This window comes from Malus domestica, chromosome 14 (genome assembly GCF_042453785.1).
Source record: "Malus domestica chromosome 14, GDT2T_hap1".
Taxonomy (NCBI): domain Eukaryota; kingdom Viridiplantae; phylum Streptophyta; class Magnoliopsida; order Rosales; family Rosaceae; genus Malus; species Malus domestica.
In genome coordinates this window covers 17,440,561-17,464,476 of record NC_091674.1, presented here as the reverse complement: position 1 = coordinate 17,464,476, position 23,916 = coordinate 17,440,561, and the positions used below count along the sequence as shown (strand labels likewise).

The 23,916-nt window shown below is 39.9% G+C and overlaps 2 protein-coding genes and 1 pseudogene across 2 annotated transcripts; 2 read left to right on the top strand and 1 right to left on the bottom strand.

Moving 5' to 3' along the window:
• Nucleotides 1-5,219: 5,219 nt before the first annotated feature.
• LOC114821000 (small ribosomal subunit protein eS10z-like) lies at nt 5,220-7,424 on the top strand. Its single transcript, XM_029092542.2, has 5 exons — nt 5,220-5,417; nt 5,549-5,597; nt 5,768-6,044; nt 6,569-6,701; nt 7,121-7,424. Exons 1-5 carry the CDS (start codon nt 5,415-5,417, stop codon nt 7,199-7,201), a joined length of 543 nt encoding a protein of 180 aa, XP_028948375.1. The 5' UTR covers nt 5,220-5,414; the 3' UTR covers nt 7,202-7,424.
• A 2,758-nt stretch (nt 7,425-10,182) lies between these two features.
• LOC103417534 (heat shock protein 90-1-like) lies at nt 10,183-13,973 on the bottom strand (annotated as a pseudogene).
• Nucleotides 13,974-17,231: 3,258 nt separating this feature from the next.
• Nucleotides 17,232-18,689, top strand: LOC139191196 (autophagy-related protein 23-like). Its single transcript, XM_070811768.1, has one exon. It carries the CDS (start codon nt 17,232-17,234, stop codon nt 18,687-18,689), a length of 1,458 nt encoding a protein of 485 aa, XP_070667869.1.
• The last annotated feature ends 5,227 nt before the right edge of the window (nt 18,690-23,916 follow it).

Sequence of the window (23,916 nt, the reverse complement as noted above, 5' to 3'; positions counted from 1 at the left end):
TGATGTACTAGGATTCCATCCGAACAATGCTCTATCTCGAGGCCGAGACAGTATCGAGTCTTACCTAGATCTTTCATCTCAAATTCCGACTTCAGGTGCGAAGCAGTTCTCGCGAGCTCTTCAGGAGTTCCGATGAGATTCATGTCATCGACATATACTGCAACAATCACAAATCCGGAATGTGACTTCTTAATGAACACACAAGGGCATAGTTCGTTATTCACATATCCCTGACTAGTCAAATACTCACTTAAACGGTTATACCACATTCTTCCGGATTGTTTCAAACCGTATAGTGAACGCCTCAGCCGAATTGAGAGCGTGTTCCGGGGTTTGGAAATATTTGAACCAGTCAATGTAAGTCCTTCGGGAACTTTCATATAAATTTCCGTATCAAGATCCCCATAGAGATACGCGGTTACTACGTCCATCAGCTGCATATCCAGTTTTTCGGAAACTACCAAACTGATAAGGTATCGAAAAGTAATCACATCCATAACGGGTGAGTAAGTTTCGTCATAGTCAATCCCGGGGCGTTGTGAGAAACCTTGTGCTACAAGACGAGCTTTGTAACGCACAATTTCGTTCTTCTCATTACGCTTCCGAACGAAAACCCACTTGTAGCCAACGGGCTTCACATGTGGAGGAGTAGGAACTACAGGTCCAAACACCTTACGTTTCGCAAGTGAATCAAGTTCGACTTGGATTGCTTGTTTCCAGTTTGACCAATCAGCTCTACGTCGACATTCATCAACGGAACGCGGTTCAATGTCATCGCTCAACATGATCTCAGTAGCTACTGCAAATGCTAATGCATCGTCGACAATCATCTCATTTCTACACCACACATCATCTAAGCTAGCATAATAGACCGAAATCTCACGATTCTCGGGAGGAGGATTCGTCTCTTCAAGGACGCTTCCATAATCTAGAATTTCCTCATGAGTTGGGTAAAATGAGTAAGCGATAGTCGGATTCACGGTAGGCTCTTCAGGACCTTGTGCCGTGGTTTTCCTCTTCCGGGGGTGTGAATCCTTTGAACCAAGGGGTCTGCCACGCTTTTGTGTAGGGGCAGATGATTGGCTAGCCGCTAATGTACGTGGATCACCAGAATTGGCGTCCCGGGCTTCCAGGAGGGTAATCCATCGTACATTTGGTACATCCATCTTTGCAGGCGTATTCGCAGCTGGAATATGTGATCTTGTCACGCGCGCTAAATCGGTGAAAGCATCTGGCATGCTCTGAGCTATGCTCTAGAGATCTAATATGCACTGCACTTCAGCTTCAGACTGAGCGGTGCGGGGATCTAAATGAGACAAAGTGGGAGTCGTCCACGATAATTTGCGTCGTTCATTAGGAACGTTGACGTTCTTATCTCCCCCTAACGACGGGAAGACTGTCTCATAGAAGTGACAATCCGCGAAACGAGCGGTAAACAGATCGCCTGTCAAAGGTTCTAAGTAACGAATAATCGAAGGAGAATCATATCCGACATAGATTCCCATCCTTCGCTGAGGCCCCATTTTTGTACGTAAGGGCGGCGAGATCGGCACATAGACCGCACAACCAAAAACGCGCAGATGCGATATGTCGGGTTCGCATCCGGTGACCAACTGAAGGGCACTAAATGGTTGTGTCGCAACAGGCCTCAGGCGGACCAACTTTGCTGCGTGCAATATTGCATGGCCCCAAGCAGCGATCGGGAGCTTGGTACGTATGACCAACGATCGAGCAATCATTTGTAAACGCTTAATGAAAGCCTCTGCCAGGCCGTTCTGGGTGTGAACATGGGGTACAGGATGTTCAACTTCAACCCCAACCGACACGCAATAGTCATCAAAAGTTTTAGATGTGAATTCTCCAGCATTATCCAATCGAATAGATTTGATCGGATAATCAGGGTGGTGAGCCCTGAGCTTGATAACCTGAGCCAACAGTTTGGAGAATGCAGCGTTCCTTGTGGACAACAAGCACACGTGTGACCAACGTGTAGAAGCGTCAACCAAAACCATAAAATATCTAAATGGTCCGCAGGGAGGTTGAATCGGTCCACAAATGTCCCCCTGAATCCGTTGTAGAAAAATGGAAGGATTCGAACGAATCTTGTCATAAGAAGGCTTAGTAATAAGCTTTCCCATAGAACATGTTTGACATGCAATTTCATGGATCGAACCTAAGCTTCGGGTTAGTGGATGCCCGTGTGAAGTTTTGAGGATACGGCGCATCGCTATTCGTCCAGGATGTCCCAAACGATCATGCCAAAGTGTAATTTCGTGCGCGGTCCCTGTGGTAGGGCCGGCCACATAGTGGCATTCTATGGGGCGTATGGTCGTAGTATACAGACCACTCGGGTTACGCTTCATCTTCTCTAGAATACGCTTCTGGCCATATTCGTAGGAAGTTACGCACAGAAATTCAACTCCGTTTTCTACGTGGGTTTCAGCGTGGTAATTGTTATCTCTAATGTCCTTGAAACTTAGTAACGTTCTTCCGGAACGTGGAGAATAGAGTGCCTCAGCAATGGTCAAAATTGTACCATTGGACAACATTATACGTGCCTTACCGTATCCTTCGATCAGGTTGGATGGGCCTGAGAGGGTTGTCAGAGGTGCATTCTTAGGTACGAAGTTAGTGAAATAGATGCGTTCACGCAAAACAGTATGCGTGGTTGCACTATCTGCCAGACAACTAACTTTCCCACTAGTCATACCTAGAATGAAAAATTAATTTGAATCGGTCACATGCATAAAAGTTTATAAAAACAAGTATCAATTCAAAATAATTTCATTTATTCAAGGAAAAAACTGAATATCCAAAATAAATCGCCAACTAATAATCCAAAACATAAAGGAAAATTGTTCAAAATCAACCAAAAAACAAGGTGGGGTTCGGCCACAAGGTGGAATTCGGCCCCAATTGTCTTATTGTAACTGAAAAATAAGTCTATGTCTAAGATTCTAATCTTCCATAGGAGTGGTATCCTCCTGAAAATCAGAAACTTCCATCTTTGTAGTCTCTGGTTCGTCCACTTGCAGGAAGTTTGATTCAAACTTCGTACGACGAGAATGATATGCATCCACAACCTTCTTGGGAGCACGGCAAATACGGGACCAATGGTCCTTGGAACCACAACGATAGCACATATCGTCATTCATTGTGGCAGGTGCTTTGCCCTTATTCTTGAAGTTCGGGGCCTTGGGAGTGAGGTTTGGGCGCTTCTGGGCTTTGTTTCCTCCCTTGGATGGGCCTTGGCTCTGTTGACCTTGGTGGGATGGCTTCTGGCCGCCCTTACCACACCTCTTTTGGCGTTTTGGGTGCTGATTAGTGTTATAATGTGCTTCAGGCACAGCAGTAGCCCCAGTAGGTCGAGCTTGATGATTCTTCATCAACAGCTGGTTCTGCTTTTCAGCAAGAAGTAAAACAGAGATCAAATCCGAGAACTTAGTGAACTTCTGAGCTCTATATTGTTGCTGCAGGACAATATTAGAAGCAGAGAAGGTCGAGTAGGTCTTCTCCAGGAGATCCTCTTCAGTCAAAGTTTCATTGCAAAACTTGAGAAGTGATCGGATTTGACAAACTTCAGAATTATATTCATTCACAGACTTAAAGTCTTGGAAGCGCAAGTGCTGCCAGTCGTGTCTTGCTTCAGGCAAGAATATGTCCTTTTGGTGATCGAAACGATCAGCCAAAGCGACCCATAATGCACGTGGATCCTCCTCAGCAAGGTACTCAGTTTGTAGAGCGTCATGGATATGTCTTCGGATGAAGATCATAGCAGTGGCTTTTTCAGCCTCGCCAACAGGTTTATCTGTTGCTTCTTCAATAGCAGGACGCAAGTTCTTTGCAGTGAGGTGGAGCTTCACATCTTGAACCCACTTGAGGTAGTTCCTTCCAGAAACCTCCAAAGCGGTGAAGTCGAGTTTGTTCAAATTTGACATGGTCCTATCAAAATAGATGGACAAGATGTGGTTAGTGTAATGGAGAAAAATCAATCCATTCACATAGGAGTAGAACATACAGGTTCTAATAGACATGTATTGGTTTAATTTTGCATGAAAAATTTCGGGTTTTCATGGGTGATATGTTTAAGTGAAAACTTCGGGTTTTCAAACAAGGCATGTGTATAAGAAACTTCGGGTTTCAAAGTAATTATGAACTTCAGGTTCATATATTCCTGCAGGCAAACACAAATATATATGCAAACAAATATGCAAAGAATATATGCAGAAATATTGTATAATGATAAGTGAATTAATTTATTTTTGGTCTTCGGGGCCAAATTAAAGTGTGGGTGAAAATATAAAAACCCATATTATTTAAAAAAAATTAAATAATAAAATCTCGGGGCCTAAAAATATAGCCCAAGAACCCTCGGGTGGGATTACAGGCCAACGGGGTGAGAAGAGGGGAATGGGCTGCTGTGTGCAGCCCTAAAATATTTTTTTTTTTTTCGTTTTTTTTTTTTTTTTTTTTTTTTTTTTTGTATTCAATTATATTATATGCATGTATAATTTTAATGAATCACATATTTACGTTGATGCATATGCAAATAATAGTTTCAATGCATGTACATATGTAGGATTCAATTCATGACAAATATCAAATTCACATAATTGTAGCAATTTTGATTATGAAGCATACACAATTTATGTAGAATCTAAAATACGTTAAACGTAAAGTTGGGTCATGCATCATGGTGAATGTTCATGCTATCAGGGCTTGCAAAATATCGAGTTAAAAGCCGTTGTTTGGAAAGAACCTGATTGCGTGATGATATGGATGAACTGGTTTGATGCAGAAAAAATCTCCAACGTCAGATTCCTAAGCGCAGCGGTAGGAGCGTGCTGATAACGTGTTGTGGTCTATTTTATCTGACAGAGGGACTAGGGCCGGCTACAGAGAGAGAGGAGAGAGATGTGTGTTTGTAGAATTGTAGGGGAATGTGTGTGTTGTTATCCCTCCTACATTGTGCCTTTATTTATAGTAGTAAAGGGAGAGAAGATATTCCTTCTTCTCCAAGTAATACAAGTTGTAATAGGAAAGGATAACTAGAATCAAATCTTATCTAGGATTTACACAATCATACTTAAACTAGGAATGTTTACAACATTACTAATTTTTTTTTTTTTTTAAAAAGAAACCAAACAAGAAAATAAAGGAAGTAAGGGGCCAAGCTCATGAGTAAGTTGCAAGAACATAAGTTCCTCAAAGCCCACTAAAGCACTAAATTCAAAGGCTAAAGCCCACTAGCGCACTACATTCAAAGCCCATATCTTACTACCCGAGAACCTACTACAAATCGCACACATCAGAATTTTAGGGTTTTCTCCACACAGCAGACGATAAGAGTTCCAGAGACATCAGACCTTCGCCGCCGTCTCTTCCCTCTCTTCGTCGTCAGCTCATCCGAACCCATGGTATTTTCTCAGACCAATTTTCTCTTGTCCTCTGTTTGGTTCCCCAGAAACTGAAATGATAAGAGAAGAGATTTTTTTTTTCTGCTTATTTCTCTGATCTATTTCTTTGGCTTTTTATTTTTCTATCGTAGATAATTTCAGAGAAGAACCGTCGCGAGATCTCCAAGTACCTCTTTCAAGGTACCCAATAAAGATTAGATTTTTGTTAATTTTTCTAATTAAAGTTGCTAATTTTTTTCCATTTTTTTTTATTTTGTTGAATTTAATTTGATCAGAGGGAGTTTGCTATTCGAAGATTAGGTTTTAATTAATTTTTTTTTTCAATTTTTTGTTGAATTTAATTTGAGCAGAGGGAGTTTGCTATGCAAAGAAGGACTATAACTTGGCGAAGCATCCCGATATCGATGTGCCGAACCTGCAGGTGATTAAGCTGATGCAGAGCTTTAAGTCGAAGGAGTATGTGAGAGAAACTTTTGCTTGGATGCATTACTACTGGTACCTTACCAATGACGGTATCGAGTTTTTGAGGAACTACCTCAATCTTCCTTCTGAGATTGTCCCTGCAACTTTGAAGAAGCAGGCCAAGCCGGCTGGCCGCCCAATGGGCCCCTCTGGTGACCGCCCACGGTAATCCATTCGTTTCCTATTCATTGTTGGTGATTGTGTCTGTTGATTTGTATATTGTTCGCATTTTAATTCTTAATGGTTATTTTAATTTATTGGGTTGTGTTGTTACGTTGCTGATAAGTTGTTATATTCAAGTATTTTGTGTAGGAAGTTTGTTTGATTGATTGAATTTGATATCCTACGACTAAATCGTTTAGTTTGGAATTCTGCAAACAGCTGCAGAAGGGTTGCAATAGTTAATTAGTTCACAGAGAGTGCTGCAATTGATTGTTACTTAATTTGGCCATAATGGATTCTTGAAATGCTTATCAACTCGGTTGATCCTTGTTTTGCGTTTTAACTAACAGGCGAGTTAGCAGATATAATTTTGGTCATGTAAGTAGGAGTTGTTTTGTTCGATTAGCAATAGTTATTTTTATTCTGCCGATATATCTCGACATGGTTTTGAACTCTTTGTGTAGTTACTTGTTTAACTCCTATGATTTTTTGGAATAAAATTTGGGTTTGTTGATTATCTGTTCCAGTGGCCCATCTCGCTTTGATGGAGAGCGTAGATTCGGTGGTGACAGGGATGGGTACCGTGGAGGACCCCGTGCGCCTGGGGGTGACTTTGGCGATAAGGGTGGAGCTCCTGCTGATTACAGGCCTGCTTTTGGGGTAACTGTTTTTGTTGCCAAATAATTTGTCTCGTGTTTTACTGTTTACAAGGCTGTAGAGTAATTGCCTTTCAATGGCCACGGAGTTTGCTATTCTTGAAAGTTTTGAATTGTTTACTATCTACATTTTTTACTGATACCTCAATAAATTTACATTTAAACTGCCCATTTGTGTTTCATGATCAGATGATTTACTCACTATAGGAATACAATCCATTTGCTTGCTTGAAATTTGACTCATCAAATTGGCTGCAATAGTTCTCGTTGTGAACTTTGAATTATTTCTTCAGTCATTGTTTAGTCATGGTGTAGAAATAGTCCCGGTTATCTTCCTTTCTTATTATATGCCATGGCTTGGTCGATATTGCTGAGTATGAAAACCTTTAAAACTTATCTTTGCTTATTGCTTCTGAATTGCAGGGTCCTGGTGGAAGGCCAGGCTTCGGTCGTGGAGCTGGTGGTTTCGGTGCAGGCCCGGCTAGCGGCTCTAACCTTTCTTAAGGGAGCTGTTTCTTGATCAGTGCTCGGTTTCCTGAGGCTGGATTTTGAGAACAAGATGACATTCTGTTTACTTTGTTCTTCTCGGTCTTTGAATCGGTTACATTTGAAATAGTCGCGGGATTGTATTAGATGTTTACTTTGTTCTTCTCGGTCTTTGAATCTCACTCTGCAAAATTGTTTCTTTTGCTCACCTATCTATATAAATCTTGGATCAATTTCTCTATGAATGATTTATAATTATTTGCTTCAAACATGAGTTATAGATCAGAGTTTCCGAACGTCTGTGAAGTCCTTGGTTTATACACCAGTAGAGTTTGGACCCCAAATGGTCGGAGCAGAACATACATTGATTAGTTGGTTTAGTGAGGGGAAGAGGATCCTCTCCTGAGCTCAGGATGGGATCCTTCTGATCAGCCCATCTGGACCGTTCAAATTTAATCTAACGGTTTTAAATAGACACTCTTTAAAAGTTATAATAATTGCAACTATTGGATTAAGTTTGAATGGCTCATATGGGTTAGTTAGGAGGATCCCATCCTGAGCTCAAGAGAGGATTTTGCTTGGAGAATATGGACTCGTTTGAAAGTGTTTTTAAAATTACTGAAAGCGTTTTAGGTAAAAGTGCTTTTAGGTTTTAAAAGCACTTAAAGTGCTTCCTGTAAAAAGCACGACTTATGTACTCTCAGGATTCACTTACATTCTTAATAAGGTTTGTTCCAAAAGCAACTCTAATCAAAAGTGTTTTTAGTCATTTTTAAATGCACTTAACGAGCCCTATATTTTGTTACTTGATGAGTAAATTGTAACAATTATCTTTTAACTTTAACTCAGTAGGAGCAATGATCCCTCAACATTAAATTCATGACCATTGATCTCTCAACTCATCAAAACGGGCAACTATAATCTCTTAACTAAACATCTATTACCATTGGTCCCTCAACTTTAACCTAATTGGAGTAATGATCTCTCAATTTTAACTCAATTATCGCAATGGTAATTCCAACATAACACATTTTGACAAAATTCTAACGAAGTTGACGAAAATGACCATAGCTACACGTTTTGATGAGTTGAGAAACCCCAATTGTAGCAATGATCCTTCCAACATAACTTATTTTGACAAAATTCTAATGAAGTTGACAAAAAAGACCATAGCTACACATTTTAATGAGCTGAGGGACCAATGATAATAGATTTTTAGTTGACAAACCATTGCTCCAATTTGATTAAAGTTGAAGGACAATAGTTACAATTTACTCTTCCTTGAGTGAACGAGCATTTTGATTGGTTGGTTAGGTTTAACAACATTCGGTCTTCAGTTGGTTGGAAACTTGGTTGGAGGTTTGCAGTAGACCTGATATTCGTGTCATGCTTTCCGTGTTTGTGTCGTTTTTGTGTTATACCCGATATCTTAACGAGTCGTGTCGTGTAACACCAGTTAAAATAAACAGGTAAAATGACCTGACCCGAAATCGACCTGATAATATTAACAGGTAATATAACCCGACCTGTTACCAGTTAAAGAAAATATATTTTAAACCAATAAATAATCAAATGAAAAACATAATACTAAATAAGTATATACATACCATATTGTCACATCCAAAACATAAAAACGCATTTTTCTTTTAAGTATATTTTTACTTACCTAAAGTCTTTAATAGTTTTTTAATTAATGTGGAAGTGTAAAAATATATATAAAAAAAATACATAAATGCTCATAATGACAAGCTTTACAACTTTTATGAAGAGCTTAACTTCGAAATTCGCCACTATAATCATATAAATCATAGATCAAAATTTAACCGTTGATTGTTGTTTACATTTATGCTTCATTGTTCTCATCTAATTTTATTTTTTGAAAACTTGATCAATTAGAGGATGCAGGAAGATGAACGGTTTGAATCATTGATATTATATTCAGAGTTTTACGGTTAGTGAAAATATTACTTGATGTTTATAAAGTTTCTACAAACTATAAAACATCGACTCATATTTCAGTTAACCGTAAATATCGAAACGTGATATCAAAGATCTGAACCGTTCATCTTCTTACATCTGCCAGATGATCATGTTTTCAAAAAAGAAAATTTAAAAAATGAAATTTAGTAAGAAGAATAAAGCGTAAATGGCAATCGACGGTTAAATATAAATTTAAGGTTTATGAATTATAGTGTTGGATTTCGAAGCGGACCCTTTCATGAAAGTTGTAAAGCTTGTCACTATGAGTGATTGTATATTTGTTTTTACATTTTTAACACTTCAACAATAATTATTATTAATTTATTAATTTTGCCCTCAAATAAAAAACATTATTCACAAGGGTTTGGAGGATTTTAAAAATTTAAACGATAATGCAAGTGTAACCATTATCTACTCGTAGAGGAATAATGATGAATCACGAGTGTTTATATATTCTTTCACATTTTTCATATGTATATATATGTCTTCTTAGTTCTTGCCTATACAAATACTATATTAGTTTATTTTAATTTTTAACAACAACATGTTAAGTAAAATTTATCCTAGTAATGATAATAAGGAACTCTTATAATAAAAATAAATAATGACAAAAACTTTTTTTTTAACTTATATAGAATAATAATATAAAACTATATATTTAATATAGAATATATTGTATATATTAATATGGCTATTGTATTTTATAATAAATTTTTTAGTAATTAAACTAAAATTATCAAAATAAAATTTTTCTTAATAGGTCGAAATGGGTTACCTACGTGTTACCCACATGTATACCCGTTAAGAACACCCGATAAGTTATCGTGTTGACCCGAAACCCGTTATTTTCGTGTCGTTTTCATGTCGTGTCAGAAACTGCTGGATCTAGTTTACAGTTTGATTTACACAAAAAAGCAACAGGAAAGACTCCGACTCAAGAAAAAGAAAGATCATTAACATTTAAACAGAAAGTTACCAACATTAAACAGATCCTAAAAAGATCTTAAGACGTGCTCTACAAGAAACATGAACAAAAACACACGAGTAACATCCGATATCGACACGTAGGCTTCAGATTATTAATGAAAGCTCAGTCGACTTCCTCCATCTGACTCTCCTCAATCTTATTCTCCTCTGCCGAATGCACGTCGATGTCATTGACTAGCACGGTGTCATCCTAGTCGATGCTCAGACCCAATTTCAGCATCCTGTGAATTCTCCCGGCAAAGCTGTTAGGATCATCAAGGCTGAAACCAGAAGTCAAAAGAGCAGTGTCATAAAACAGCAGCACAATTCCATCACTGACTTGTTATTCTTATCAGTGTCAACCCTCTTCCTTAGCTCATCCACTATGCCTTGGTCAAGGTTAATCTCCATAATCTTCTTGCTGGACATGTAACCGCTCATGGTGTTGTCCCTCGAAGCCTTAGCCTTCATGATCTTCTCCATGTTGGTTGTCCACCTGTATTCTCCGGTCAACAAGTAGCAAGGCGAGTCCACAATTCTATCAGACACCACCACCTTCTCAACTCTCTCCCTAAGAATGTCCTTGATCGTCTTGCACAAGTTCTTGAACGACTGTTTCTTCTCCTCATTTTTCTGCTTCTCTTCCTCTGATTCGTCCTCGAGCTTAAGCCCTTCCTTGGTTGGTGACACGAGCTTTTTCCCATCGTACTTTTTCAATTGCCCAACAATATATTCGTCAATGGCATCAACCATAAAGATCACCTTATACCCCTTCCGCTTAAGCCTTTCCAAGAAGGGTGAGTTCTCCACTGCCTTCCTACTCTCACCGGTGATGTAGTAAATGTGATTTTGGCCTTCCTTCATCTTCGTAACATAATCCTTCAAGCTTGTCATCTCATCATCGCTCTTCGTGGAGTGGTACTTGAGCAAATTAGCCAACTTACGCCTATTCTGGTTGTCCTCATGGATTCCCAACTTGATATTCTTAGAGAAAGCCTCGTAAAACTTCATATAATCTTCTTTATTCTCAGCAATCTCATTGAACAGCTCAATGCACTTCTTGACCAAATTCTTCCTAATAACCTTAAGAATCTTGTTCTGCTGCAGCATTTCTCGAGAAATGTTAAGTGGCAAATCGTCAGAATCTACAACACCTTTCACAAATCCGAGGTGAGCTCCTCACAGTTGCCCATGATAAACACCTTCCTCACATAGAGCTTGATGTTGTTCTCCTTCTTCCTCGTGTCGAAAAGATCAAATGGAGCTTGTTTTGGAATAAATAGAATGTTTCGAGCTGCCATTCAACAGAAAAGTGCTTCCAAGCAAGAGGGTTCTCCCAATCATTAGTGAGACTCTTGTAGAAGGAACAATATTCCTCATTTGAAACCTCATCTGGCTTCCTCAGCCAAATCGGCTTCTGATTATTGATCAGCTCCCACTCATGCCTCACCTCCTTAACCTTCTTCTTGGCCTTCCCTTCTTTGTCCTTGTCCTCTGGCCCACCTCCTCAACTTTGCCCTCATCTTCCTTCTTCTCCACTCCCTCTCCATCTTCACCCTCATCATCACTAATCTCTTTCTCGACATTTTTTTCAGTCCATAAGTAAATAGGATAACTTATGAACTCGGAGTGCTTCTTCACAAGCTCTTTTAGCTTCCTCTCTTCCAAGAAATCCTACTGGTCTTCCTTAAGGGAGGAGGTGACTTTTGTCCCTTTATCGAAGGGCTCCCCCTTGACATCCTTTATGATAGTGAAAGAGCCTCTAGCATGAGATTCCCAGAGTCATTGTGCTTTGTTGTGACAACGACCCTCTCAGCCACTAAGTAAGTAGAGTAGAATCCTACACCAAACTGCCCAATCATGCTGACATATGCCCCTGCCTGCAATGCCTCCAAACTCCTTTGTCCCAGACTTTGCGATTGTCCACAAATCTATCACAAATTAAGTCGAAGGAAAAAAAAAAAAACCCATCAATCATTTCAAAATAAATTATTTAGTCTCCCAAATTTTTGTAGAATTGTAAGTAATGAGCTGATTAAAATAAGAAGCCTTTAATGTTAATTGTGTATGCACTTAGTCTTATAGAATGACAAGTGTGAGGCTCCATTATGTAAGGCTAAAATAGCTATGTGTAGTGATCCTAAAAGTTAGCTAGATGTGTGGCTGAGATCAAATATGATGTGTGTGAATCCAGCTAAGGCAAAAACGATTGTGAAGTGCACATATGCGTGCTCATTCTTCCATTAAGTGAAATATATCTTCTTTGCCATTTTTGCAATAGAGAAGAAGAACATTCGTTCCTTTTGCATCCCACTCAGTTGATGACAGTAAATGCACCACAGGGTATGCTTTCTCTTTTGGTAGTGGGATTTTCTCTTGGGCTTTAATCAAACAGAACTGTGTAGCACTCTCTACTGCTGAAGCAGTGCTGAAGCAGAATATATTAGTGCATCAGAGGCAACTGCATAAGCAATTTGGCTCAGATTTGTGTTAAAGGACTTTGGTGAATTCCAAGCTGAGGCTACTCCACTTTAGTGTGATAATATTGCTGCAATTGCCATCACAAAGAACCCTATGTTTCATAAAAAAACCAAGCATATTGATCGAAGATATCATTTCATCAAGAATGCTTTACAGGAAGGAATCATTGACCTTGTTTATTGTCCTACAAATGAGCAACTAGCAGATATCTTCACAAAGTCATTAGCTAAGGATCGGTTCTGCCATCTCAGGGATAAACTTGGAGTGAAATCAGCTCAAAACTTAAAGGGGAGTGTAGAATTGTAAGTAATGAGCTGATTAGTAAATAAGAAGCCTTTAATGTTAATTGTGTATGCACTTAGTCTTATAGAATGACAAGTGTGAGGCTCCATTATGTAAGGCTAAAATAGTCATGTGTAGTGATCCTAAAAGTTAGCTAGATGTGTGGCTGAGATCAAATGTGATGTGTATGGATCCAGCCAAGGCAAAAACGGTTGTGAAGTGCACATGTGCATGCTCATTCTTCCATTAAGTGAAATATATCCACTCTGCCATTTTTGCAGTAGAGAAGAAGAACATTCATTCCTTTTGCACCACAATCCTTTTCTTATCACCATCTTTGCATAACTCAAATAATTATTTCACACTAACAATTTTATTGTTCAAAGTTACATAAATACAGACACATCATTAAATTCAAGGGCGGAGCTAGAAAAGTTTATAGTAATGGACTAATTTTCTTTTTCTGTTCAAGGTAGGCTAATTTAAGGAAAAATAAACTCTGCTAGTTTCAAATTAGACAACTTTGGCTAATAAATTAAATATATATGAAGCTCGTAACCTTTAACTAAAATCGAACTTAAGACATCTCACTTACAAATGACGAAGAATACCACCAAACTGTAGTACTAAGTGACAGCATGCACACATCATTAAGTACATATTTTGGATGTGTAGTATAACTACAGCGCATATATACTGACACGTCATTTGGTAAATCAATTTGGCGACTCTGCTAATGTTTGATTGATTAGAATATGTGTAATATATATTTATACCTGATTTGGTCATGCCAACACCAGTGTCGATGATGGAGAGGGTCCTGTTGGCCTTGTCAGGGACAATTCGAATGACGAACTCCGGCTGAGAATTGAGCTTGCGGGGATCTTGTCCAGAGCATCCGAGGCATTGCTAATGAGCTCGCGGAGGAAGATCTCCTTGTTGCTGTCAAACGTGTTGATGACCAGACTCAGCAGCTGGTTGATCGCTGCATGGAAAGCAAAGGTCTCAGTATCTTCCATTGCAACTTCTTCAGCCTTGAAATATTACAAGCGCACACAAGAGTTAATGTCAAACTTGCAGTTCTTTTCTCTCTTCTGCGTTGGAAACTTAGGGTTATAAATATTTGTAGGTTTAGGGTTTGAGGAGGTTCTGGTGCCTTGTTTACCGACCCGAAAAGTTCCAGAAGGGGTTTGAAAGTACTGAGTCGGCTGTGCATGAATCAAGTGGATCAATTTTGGTGACACTTGCTGGGGGGCTTATTTTGCTACACCTGTGTTATGCTGCTGTACGTGGCATTCTGAAGCTTAATGCATGAATTATGTACGACACAGTATACATAAGCACTACAACTAGGTTAAATTACACTTTACCCTTTTAAGTTTATTTGATATTACAATCTTGGTTAAGTACACTTTATCCTCTTAAGTTTGGGTGACATTACAATCTTATACCTAATCTTTTACACATTGTTATATGCAAACTTACAAATTCATTGCATCTAGTACATCCGTTACATATTTTGTAAAAGAGTATTATTATCCACACAACTATTTTTGCTTCTCACGCATCATTTTCATTGAAGTTGTCTGTTTCAGGTATTGAGGGACTGAAAAATACACTTCAAACTGATTATATTCTTAAGGTATTCTAATTATCTACAAAGTGTGTTTCAATTGTTGTAAGTTGCTGACTTGGTTCTAATACACACACGTTTCTTTTAAAAGTTTTACATCTTTTTAAATTCTTTAAACATGTCTGGACTATATATATACTCTTTACGTTTTTCTGTTTATCCAGAAAAAATCCATTGACTATGAATGATTTTGGCTTACCGTAATAGTTGTGTACATGAAGAAACATTTCGATTTTGGTTTTTTTTTTTTTGCTTCTGTTTTCTTTGTCATGTATTCTGCATGTTCAATTCAATCAATCTCATTAATATGTGATATTGTATTTTGATTACTACGTAATTTTATTTTATCTTAGGCTCACAAAGCAGACCAATTACTGCCTCTCTGTCTATTTCGCTCTGTGCGATGGTCTGTTATTGTGGATACAAATTTTCTCCTCCTCGATCTTGGACAATTTTGCACCTACAAAACAACTAGCACCTTAGGTTAAGGCCAAAAGCCTCACGCGCCCACGATGAATGGAGGGGGGGTTTGGCCGAAGAACCTCCGATGTCAAAGTTATAATTTTAGAGAGAAATAGTGTTTAGAGTATTTGGGATTTTTTTGTAAGAGAATTGGAATTAGTGGTGAAAATGGGAACCAATATATAGGAGAGGAAGGCTGTGGCCGGCCATTAGGCCAAGGATGAATTATTTTGGGAGGTTATGGAGATAATGGGCTAGTTATTTTGGGGAGTTATGGAAATAACTGGCTAGTTAATTAGCAAATAATAATAACCTAATTAACTAGCTATTTGAATGTCATAAAAAGGGAAAGAAAATGGTAGCAAAAAGCAAAAAATAAAAGGCATGGTCGGCCCTAGTGGGTAACCGGCCTTTGGTAAGTTTTTTGGTTATAATTTGGTGGTTTAATTGATAATTAAGGGATTGATTAGGTAATTAATCCCTTAATTAGTCAATTTTAGGAAATATGAAAGGAATGTATTATTTAGCTAATTTATTAGCTAAATAATGGAATATAGAACATATAGAATAAATTAGATTTTGGGAATTACCTTGTAGAAAGGATTTGATGAAATAGGTTTTAAATTGTTACCTATTTTGGACACTTTTGACTTGGTTGAAAGATGATTGCCCACTGCTCGCGCGTAGGAATCCCGGTATGCCTCAAGGGTATTTTTGTCCTCTTTTGTCCAAAAGTCCACGTGTCGCCTAGTGAATATTTTTGGCTCCACAAATGCCCCCACACCTGTTGGGCTGCTTGAAAAAAAAGGCAACATGTGTAGAGATTTTCTTGTTGTAGGAAACTTTGAATTGTTTCCCTTTTTTGGTGATGATTCTCTCTTTTAATAGGAAATTAGATCCTTCTAGGAAAAGGAAATAAATCCCTCTCAAAGTTTATTTAAGTCCACCTTAAGTGGATTTTTAAATCAACTTTTTTGAGAGAAACTTATTTCACCCTACAAGTGAGAGAAAGCTTAGAGGATATTTATTCCCCCTCCTCTAGCCATCTTCTACATCTTGCCCGTGCAAAGGATCGTCTTTCGTTGCTTGCTTCATCTTCTCGTTGCTTCTAGGTAAGAAAAAATTACTTTTCTTGTCTTCTTGATTTTTTTGGATGCCTTGGGGTTTGTGAATGGCTCGACGGGGTGTTGACGTTGCGTGAGAAGATAGCTTGGGAGACCATGGCATGGTTGCGTCGTGGATGGCTTCTTTGATTTGGGCGCAAGGGCGCAGATGTGAAGAAGAATAAGCCAAGTCGTGAGGCTTGGCAGGTTAGCTGGGCCCTGCGGCTTTAGGCCTTTCTAAATTTTTTTTTTTTTGAAAACCACTCTCTAACAAATCTTCCTTGTACTTTTGTAGAATTTTCAAGCATGTCTTCCTCGAGCCACAAGAATGATGATGGTGTGCCCCTGTTGTATCGTCAAGGCGGGTCTTTGAGCAAGGTTGGCTACTTCAAAGTTGCTCACCTCAAGATTAGCTCCGATAATTTGTTTAGAGATTTTCTTGAAGTGTATTGGCATGCCATTTCGTTGGGAGTGCGTGTGAGGCGAGTTAAGGATGGTAGCAGCTGGGAAGCATGCATTGGAACTCGGAGAGCTATCAAGTTCCATCCTTACTATTTTGTGTTAGGGTTTACTTTCCCTATGCCGCGTTTCTTCCAAGAAGTGCTTTGCTCCATGAAATGTGTGCCTGCCCAATGTTCCCCGAATGTGATCCGAGTGATGGTGGGGTTCCACAATTTGAACCAATTCTTTGACTTGGGACTAACCACCAACGAATTTTGGTATTTCTTTGACATAGGTCGCATTGATGGAGTTGGGCAACTGTGAACTCGTCATAAGCTTTTTGATAACTCGAGCAAAGGAGATCATGACTGGGCCAAAGAGACTTTGGAGATAAGTGGAGAGTGGGAGTCTGATTCTTCCCTCGAGCTGCGTGTACCAACGGTCTTCATATCTAGTAAGCAGGCTGCTTAGTCTTTTCAGCTGCTTTGCTATAGTGCCAAATTACTCTTCAATTTTCTGATTGTCTTCCGTTGTTTTTTTTTTTTGTAGATTCGGAATTTGGCTCAACTCCTAGGGTTTCTCTGAACATGAAAAAAGTACATGTCACTCTGGGTATCCCTTCTGAGTATCGTGAGTGGCGTTGGCTGCTTAGTCCTCTTCGTAGGGAAAAAGGTGGGCTGCCCCCAAAAGAAGAAATAAAATGGAGCCTACTATCAATGAAAGTGGGAAAAAGAAACATTCCTCGCCTGCTCAAGAGATGCCTGCTGAGAAGAAAACGAAGACTGCTCGTGGGGATTCTCCGGCTGTTCCCAAGATTGTGATTGACCTGACTTCCTCTAAGGGTGAGAAAGAACGAACTGCTACATTTGTGCCGGTAACGCCTATTGCTTCGAATGTTGCTAGCTCGATTGCTAAAAAAATTGCTCAGCGTAAAAGTTCATCCGTGCCTCTGGTATCGAAGTTTGTGCCGAAGCGTCTGTCTGAGGCTAAGCCTGGCTTACCCTTGAAGAGGCTTGCTACTATGAAGAGTGATAAAGTTCCCCTGTATGCTAAAGTGGCGCCAAAAACTGCTTCTTCCGCTGCTGCAACCAACTCGTCTGCTGATAAGAATGAAGCTGCTCATTCAGGCAGGCTTGAAGAATCCGCCAAGGCCGCTTCTGGGGAAGCTGTTGAGATTTGTGCGCTTTTGAAACGAGATATTCTTGAAGACATGGATGTATGTGCCAAGTTTGTTGATGGCGTCAAAGAGATTGTTGGTCCGAGTCTTTTTGCGAAGCACACACCCAAGTATAGGAAGACTGCTCTGCTAGCCATGATACAGAAAATAACAATTCTGGCAGCCGAGTCTATGTTCCTTGACCAAGAGGATACCAAGGCTGCTAAAGAGATGGCAAGAACCATGGCTGCCGAAGCTTACTCATCGGCTGAAAAAATAAAAAAATTGGAATCTGAGCTTGCTGCTTTGAAAGAATCTAATATTTCTGCCCTCACTTCTCTGCAGCTTGAGGTCGCTCGCCAGGAGATCATGGATTTGAAGACTAGGCTTGATGCGATCCAAATAAAGTATGAAAGTGCAGAGAAGGAAATCGAGCGTTACATACCTCAGATTCAAGATCTTGAGCGTTCCATCTCTGAATTTCGCTCCGCTGCTTATGCAAAGGATGAAGAATTGATTGCTACTTACAACCAAATGATCCTCTTCAAAAAGGTTATTGACGGGCTTGAGCATCAAGTGTCGGAACTTCAAGGTGTTTTGAAGACCAACGACAATCTGAAGAAGGAAATTGAGGAGTTGCAGCGGGTTCGTGCTTGCCTGCTTGAGGGGAATGAGCAGTTGAAGAGTGAGAATGATGGTTTCGAGGCTTCGCTTATTCAGAATCAAGCCGATTTCTACAAGTTAGGCTATGTAGATCATCTCTATGGGCGGCTGTCTGACTTTGAGTTTTCCGGTAAAGACTTCGAGACCTTCTCTATTTCTCTAGAAAACTTGCTCGCTTTTACTTTTGAGTTTTCTATTGGTGAAATAGTTGGAGGAGTTGATACCCAGGCTGGAGCAGTCGAGGGTAAAGAGTCGGAGGATGCCGCTGCTGAAAACACCAAGGCTGCTGAAGGTGTAACGACCGAGCAGTTGGGAGATGTCCAAGCTATTGAAGAGTAGTCTTCTAGGTAGCTTTTAGGATTTCCTTTTCTTTCCTTTGTTGATTTTGCTTGAACTCATTCAGTATTTGCTTGCTGTTTATCAATTTTGCTATAAAATTTAATAAACTTGCTTATTTTGCTTTTCCCATCTTCGTTTTTTTTTCATACCCTAACCTTTAGACCTTATAGACCAGTGGCAGGCGTGCTACTTTTTTATAAGTAGACAAGCCCACATAGCCTACGCAGCCGTAGGTGTTAGTGTAGAACTTTTGCAAAGCTGTTAGCCATAGGGTTGGCAGCCGACTTACAGAAGCAAACGAATCCGTGTAATCACTTGGCTGTTTAACCTTGGCTCTTTCCAATTCCGTAGGTTGTGTAGCAAGTATCACAACACTTTAGGACTTGGTGTAGGTTGTTCAGCATCTGGCAGAGGTGAAGCTTATTGACTACGTAGCTTGTTTAACCTTTCACAAGAATGTGCGGTTGCATAAGTCTAGCGTGGTTCTACTGCTCGAAGGGCAAGCCGTAGGCAGTCTTCTGGAAATCCGTAGGCTACCTTAGTGCACTTGGTAGCAGCTTTAGGTTTGCAGGGCAGCCGCCTGTTAGGTATGCTGCATGATATGCCCCCTCCGTCTCTAGGGCCCGGTTCTCTGTGGATTAGGCTAATAGACCCATAATCCTTCAACTAGCTAAGCCTTGAAAATGACCATTGTGGCTATTTCTAGGAATCCCGGCGTAAGCCATCATGCACCTAGCTACACTAGGGCAGCCAGGCTCATCCATGTCTGGATATTCGGAGTGTTGAGTTTATTTTCCCGCCTTGGAGAGCATAGTTGGTCCCTTGGGGGGTGCAATTCCTGCAGTAAGTCCCTAAATGGTGGTGCAATCTTCTTTTGAAGTGCAAGAAAAGATAAGTTATGGTAGACATGCAATTGAGCCAAGTTACAAATTACTTCTGAATTCTTTATTGAAAAATGAATAAAATGAGCGAATAACTTGGTTGCAAAAAACTGCATGATGATTGGATAGTCCTCGGCTTACGAGGCAGTGCCCATTGAGCTGTTTGAGTCTTCAGGTCTTGATATAGTGGAAAGTTACACATGGTATTTCCTCAAATTGTAGGTGTTCCATTGCTCTTTATCATTCATGGTAGCAAGAGTGTAGCTACCCTTGCCGCCTACTTTGCTGATCTTATAAGGACCTTCCCAGATGGGATCCATTTTTTTCGAGCCTTCTCTTTGGGCAGTGATGAAAGCCTTTCTTAGGACTAGATCTCCGAGTTGGAACTGCCGAATCTTGGCCCTTTTATTGTAGCTGGAAATGAGCTGCTATTGGTAGGCTGCGATATGGGTGATAGTCTATTTGCGCTTTTCTTCTGCCAGATCTAAATATGTGGCCATTGATAGGATTAAAAGCACACCACAAAGTAGCACACAAATGTCCTATTGATTTTTCTTATTAACACTAAGATTTGTCAATTGTAGCATATGAAAATAAGGGTCTTTCCCGCAGAAGATTGTTTTATCTAACTACCTAAAATGTCACAAAAACTGGGTTGCTGTCCCTACTGACCAGCCACCGAAAAATAATTATTAGACTGACTTATACATATCTAAAGTCTACGAAATTTTATATGTAGATACTAGACACACAAAGATACACTCACACAAATTTTTGGGATTTTTGGAGTTGATTTGCTATTTAAATTAAATCGAACAAAAACAGGATAGAAACAAATTTTAAGTAGTTCACAAATTAAGAAAAACGAGTTAGGGGTATTGCTATCCACCACCAAATAATCATGCAAACATGTTATGTTTCATTCAAATTTCTTTTATTTCCGGATGAAGATGCTCAAGTTGGCTCAATGTTAGAACTCAACCTATTACTCTTTCTTACGTAGTATGTTAAGAGAATGGCGTTTTCAACTTAACTTAGTCCCTAGCATGCAATCTAGAATGGCGTGTTCATAGATTTAACAAGTAGAAATCATTAAGAATGAAAAGAGTTTGAGTCATCACAAGGCATCGTAAGTACTGGCGTTGTCTTACTTATCCTAGAAATTGGTTCACATGTTAATCACAATTAACAAGTACTACTTTAGAACATATGTAGGTCCTCATTCGACAAGGGTAGGCACACACATACTCATAGCATTAGAATCCTATATATGCTTACTACGTATGCATCCATAGAAAACAAATAAAGAATTCATCAATGAGACAAGTAGTGAACCAAGTTTCATCCATTCATAAAAATAATTTAATGAAATGTCATAACAAAATTGCAATCATATTCGGGGCTTCAAAACAGCCCCTAACCTCTAAAAAATTAGTTACACATAGTTCTCAAAATAAACCAAAAGAAAGACATGAGTTTGAGAAGATAAAACCGAGAGAAGAGAATGCCAAGATTTCCTCCTTCCTTTCCTTCCTTTCTCAACGCAGCAGCCTTGCTTTTTTTTCCTTCCTTTCCTTCCTTTTTTTTCTATCTTTTTTTCTCTAAAGAACTCTCCTTTGCTGCTGCAACCTGCAGCCTTTATGCCCATGCTTGCTGCCCCATTTCTGCTCCATAACTCACCCCACTAACAGCCATTTAGTGATGACAATAAGTGAGAGGAAATTGTAAAACAATTGTAACTCTTTGGGCAACCTTTATGCCAATTACTCCCACTTAATCCTCATCTTTAATTCCATTTCATCTGATATTTGAGGAGATGTCAGCTGGCTTGTTCTTGGCTGCAAGTTTTATTGGATTTATTGCCTTCAATGCAGTTACAAACTGCACAGCGTCTTGGAAACCTTTCAGTGTTAAAACGGCCATAACTTCTTCTAAAAAATGCTATTAATAATCTGCGAAATGCTCCAGAAAATAGACATCCGTAGATTTCTAAACATATAAGGCTCATTCTCTAATTCATTCTGAGCTGTTCGAAACTTGCTTCCAAAGTCAGCTGACCTGCACAGGCAGTTTTGACGAATTTGTCACTTAATATCCAACTTGTGCTATTTTTCTTTTCTTTGCTTGACAAATCCTACTAAACACAAAAACAAAGTAAATAGCTCAAAAATATAAGGAACTAACTAAGAAAAGACAAGTGAATTTGATGTAAAATATATATAAATATGAGCTTATCAGCCATTTCTTTACTGTTCTGCTCAATGCTTGGCAATAGAGTGTTGATGCTTGGCATGATGATGTTGGGAGGAATGATTGCTTCTGAACCAAACACCAAAGAGAAAGGTGTTTCACCGGTTATTCATCTTTTGGTGGTGCGATATGCCCATAAACATCCAAGAAGCTTATCTAGCCATTTTCCCTTTTTGTCAGTGAGGGATTTCTTGAGGCAGTCGAGATTGTCTTGTTGGATGTTTTGGCCTGCCCATTGCCTTGAGGATATCTTGGCATGGACGTGTGTTGTTTAAAGCCGTATTTTTGGAAGAACTTCGCCAAATCTTTTCCCACAAATTGCGGGCTGTTGTCAGTGACAATGGACTGAGGGATGCCAAATCGGCAAATGATGTTCCTCCATATGAAGCGTTCTATGTCCGTCTAAGTCGTGGTCGTCATAGGTTCTGCTTTTACCCATTTGGTGAAGTAGTCGGTTGCCACGATCATCATGCATCTGCCCCCCCGTAGCAGCCGGCATAGGCCCTACCAAGTCGATTGCCCATTGCATGAATGGCCAAGGACTCATTTGCGGGTGTAGCTCACTGGCAGGTAGTGCCGGTACTGGTTTGTAGCGTTGGCAGCGGTCGCACTTTTGTACTAACTCCTTAGCATTTTGGTGCATGGTAGGCCAATAATAGCCTGCGTTAAGAGCCTTTTAGGCTAAGGATCAGCCTCTAGAGTGATTTCCATAAACGCCTTCGTGGATTGAGCTTAGAACCTTCAAGTCATCGGGAGGTGCTAGGTAGCAGATATGTGGTCCGGTGTAGGACCTTCGGACGAGAATTCCATTCCACATATAGTAGCGTGCCGACTTGATTTGGAGCTTCCTTGACTCCAATCTTTCGGTGGGTAGTATGCCGTTGACCAAGTAGTCTATAATTGAACTTTGCCAGGTGGGAGTTACACTAACCTGTAACACTTTGGCTATCGGCTCCATCTCTATGCTTGGCTTGTCAAGATATTCCACCGGAATTGAGCGTTTGAATTGGTGGTCAAGGGCGGAGCCTAAACTAGTTAGTGCATCTGCATGGGCATTGTCTGCCCGTGGAACTCGAGTAAGAGTGTAGTCTGAAATGCCTCAAGTTGCTGGCGTACTTTCTCTAGGTATTGTGCCATCCTTGGGTGTTTTGCCGTGTATTCCCCAGTAGCCTGACTAGTGATTAGTTGGGAATCAGAATGAATTGCGAGTTTCTTCACCGCCAAGTCTTTTACCATTCGGAGGCCTGCTAGTAGAGCCTCGTACTCTGCTTCGTTATTGGATGCTTTGAAGCCTAGAATGATCGTCTACTCGAACATTGAGCCATCTGGAGTAACAAGGACTACACCTACTCCCGAGCCTTTATAGTTAGATGCTCAATCGACATGAAAATTCCAGAAATCTTTATTAGATGGAACAAGTGTGGCTAAGGTACTTTCGGCTGCTTCTGGGGCGTCGTTAGGCCGGTCTGTTGCATTGCCTAGGCTAGGCGTGAATTCCGCTATGAAGTCTACCAAGGCTTGGGCCTTTATTGCTGTGCGAGGTCGGAAAACTAAATCATATTGGCCAAGTTCCAATGCCCATTTCATCACTCGTTGAGAAGCGTCTGGACCATGTAATATCGATCGTAAGGGATACTGAGTCATGACAATGACATGAGCTTGAAAGTATGGTCTGAGCTTCCGGGCCGTAACAACTAATGGCAAAATTAATTTTTCAATCTTCGGATATCTTGTTTCCGCATTGAGAAGAGCTTTAGAAGTGTAGAATACCGACAGTTGGGCCCCCAGCTCTTCTCGTATGAGGGCAGAGCTCACTGCTACTTCGGAAACTGCCAAATAAATGTATAAATCCTCCGCTGCTTCCAGCTTGGATAGTAAGGGAGGTGATGTGAGATAATTCTTCAAGTCTTGGAAAGCTTTTTCGCATTCTTCATCCTATTTATCTCTTTGTGCCCTCTGGATAGCTTTGAAGAAAGACTTGTATCGATCGGTGGATCGTGAGAGGAAGCGGTTGGGGGCAGCTGTTCGTCCGGTCAAGCTTTGGATCTCTTTCAAGGTAGTTGGAGACTTCATCTCTAGGATTGCTCGTATTTGCT

What these genes read in the sequence shown, in the direction of transcription:
- LOC114821000 (XM_029092542.2), top strand. An exon ending in CTCCAAGTACCTCTTTCAAG is followed by an intron (nt 5,598 to 5,767) that starts GTACCCAATAAA and finishes TAATTTGAGCAG; the next exon opens with AGGGAGTTTGCTATGCAAAG. An exon ending in CCCTCTGGTGACCGCCCACG is followed by an intron (nt 6,045 to 6,568) that starts GTAATCCATTCG and finishes TATCTGTTCCAG; the next exon opens with TGGCCCATCTCGCTTTGATG.
- LOC139191196 (XM_070811768.1), top strand. Translation starts at nt 17,232, where the DNA reads ATGGAGCCTACTATCAATGAAAGTGGGAAAAAGAAACATTCCTCGCCT.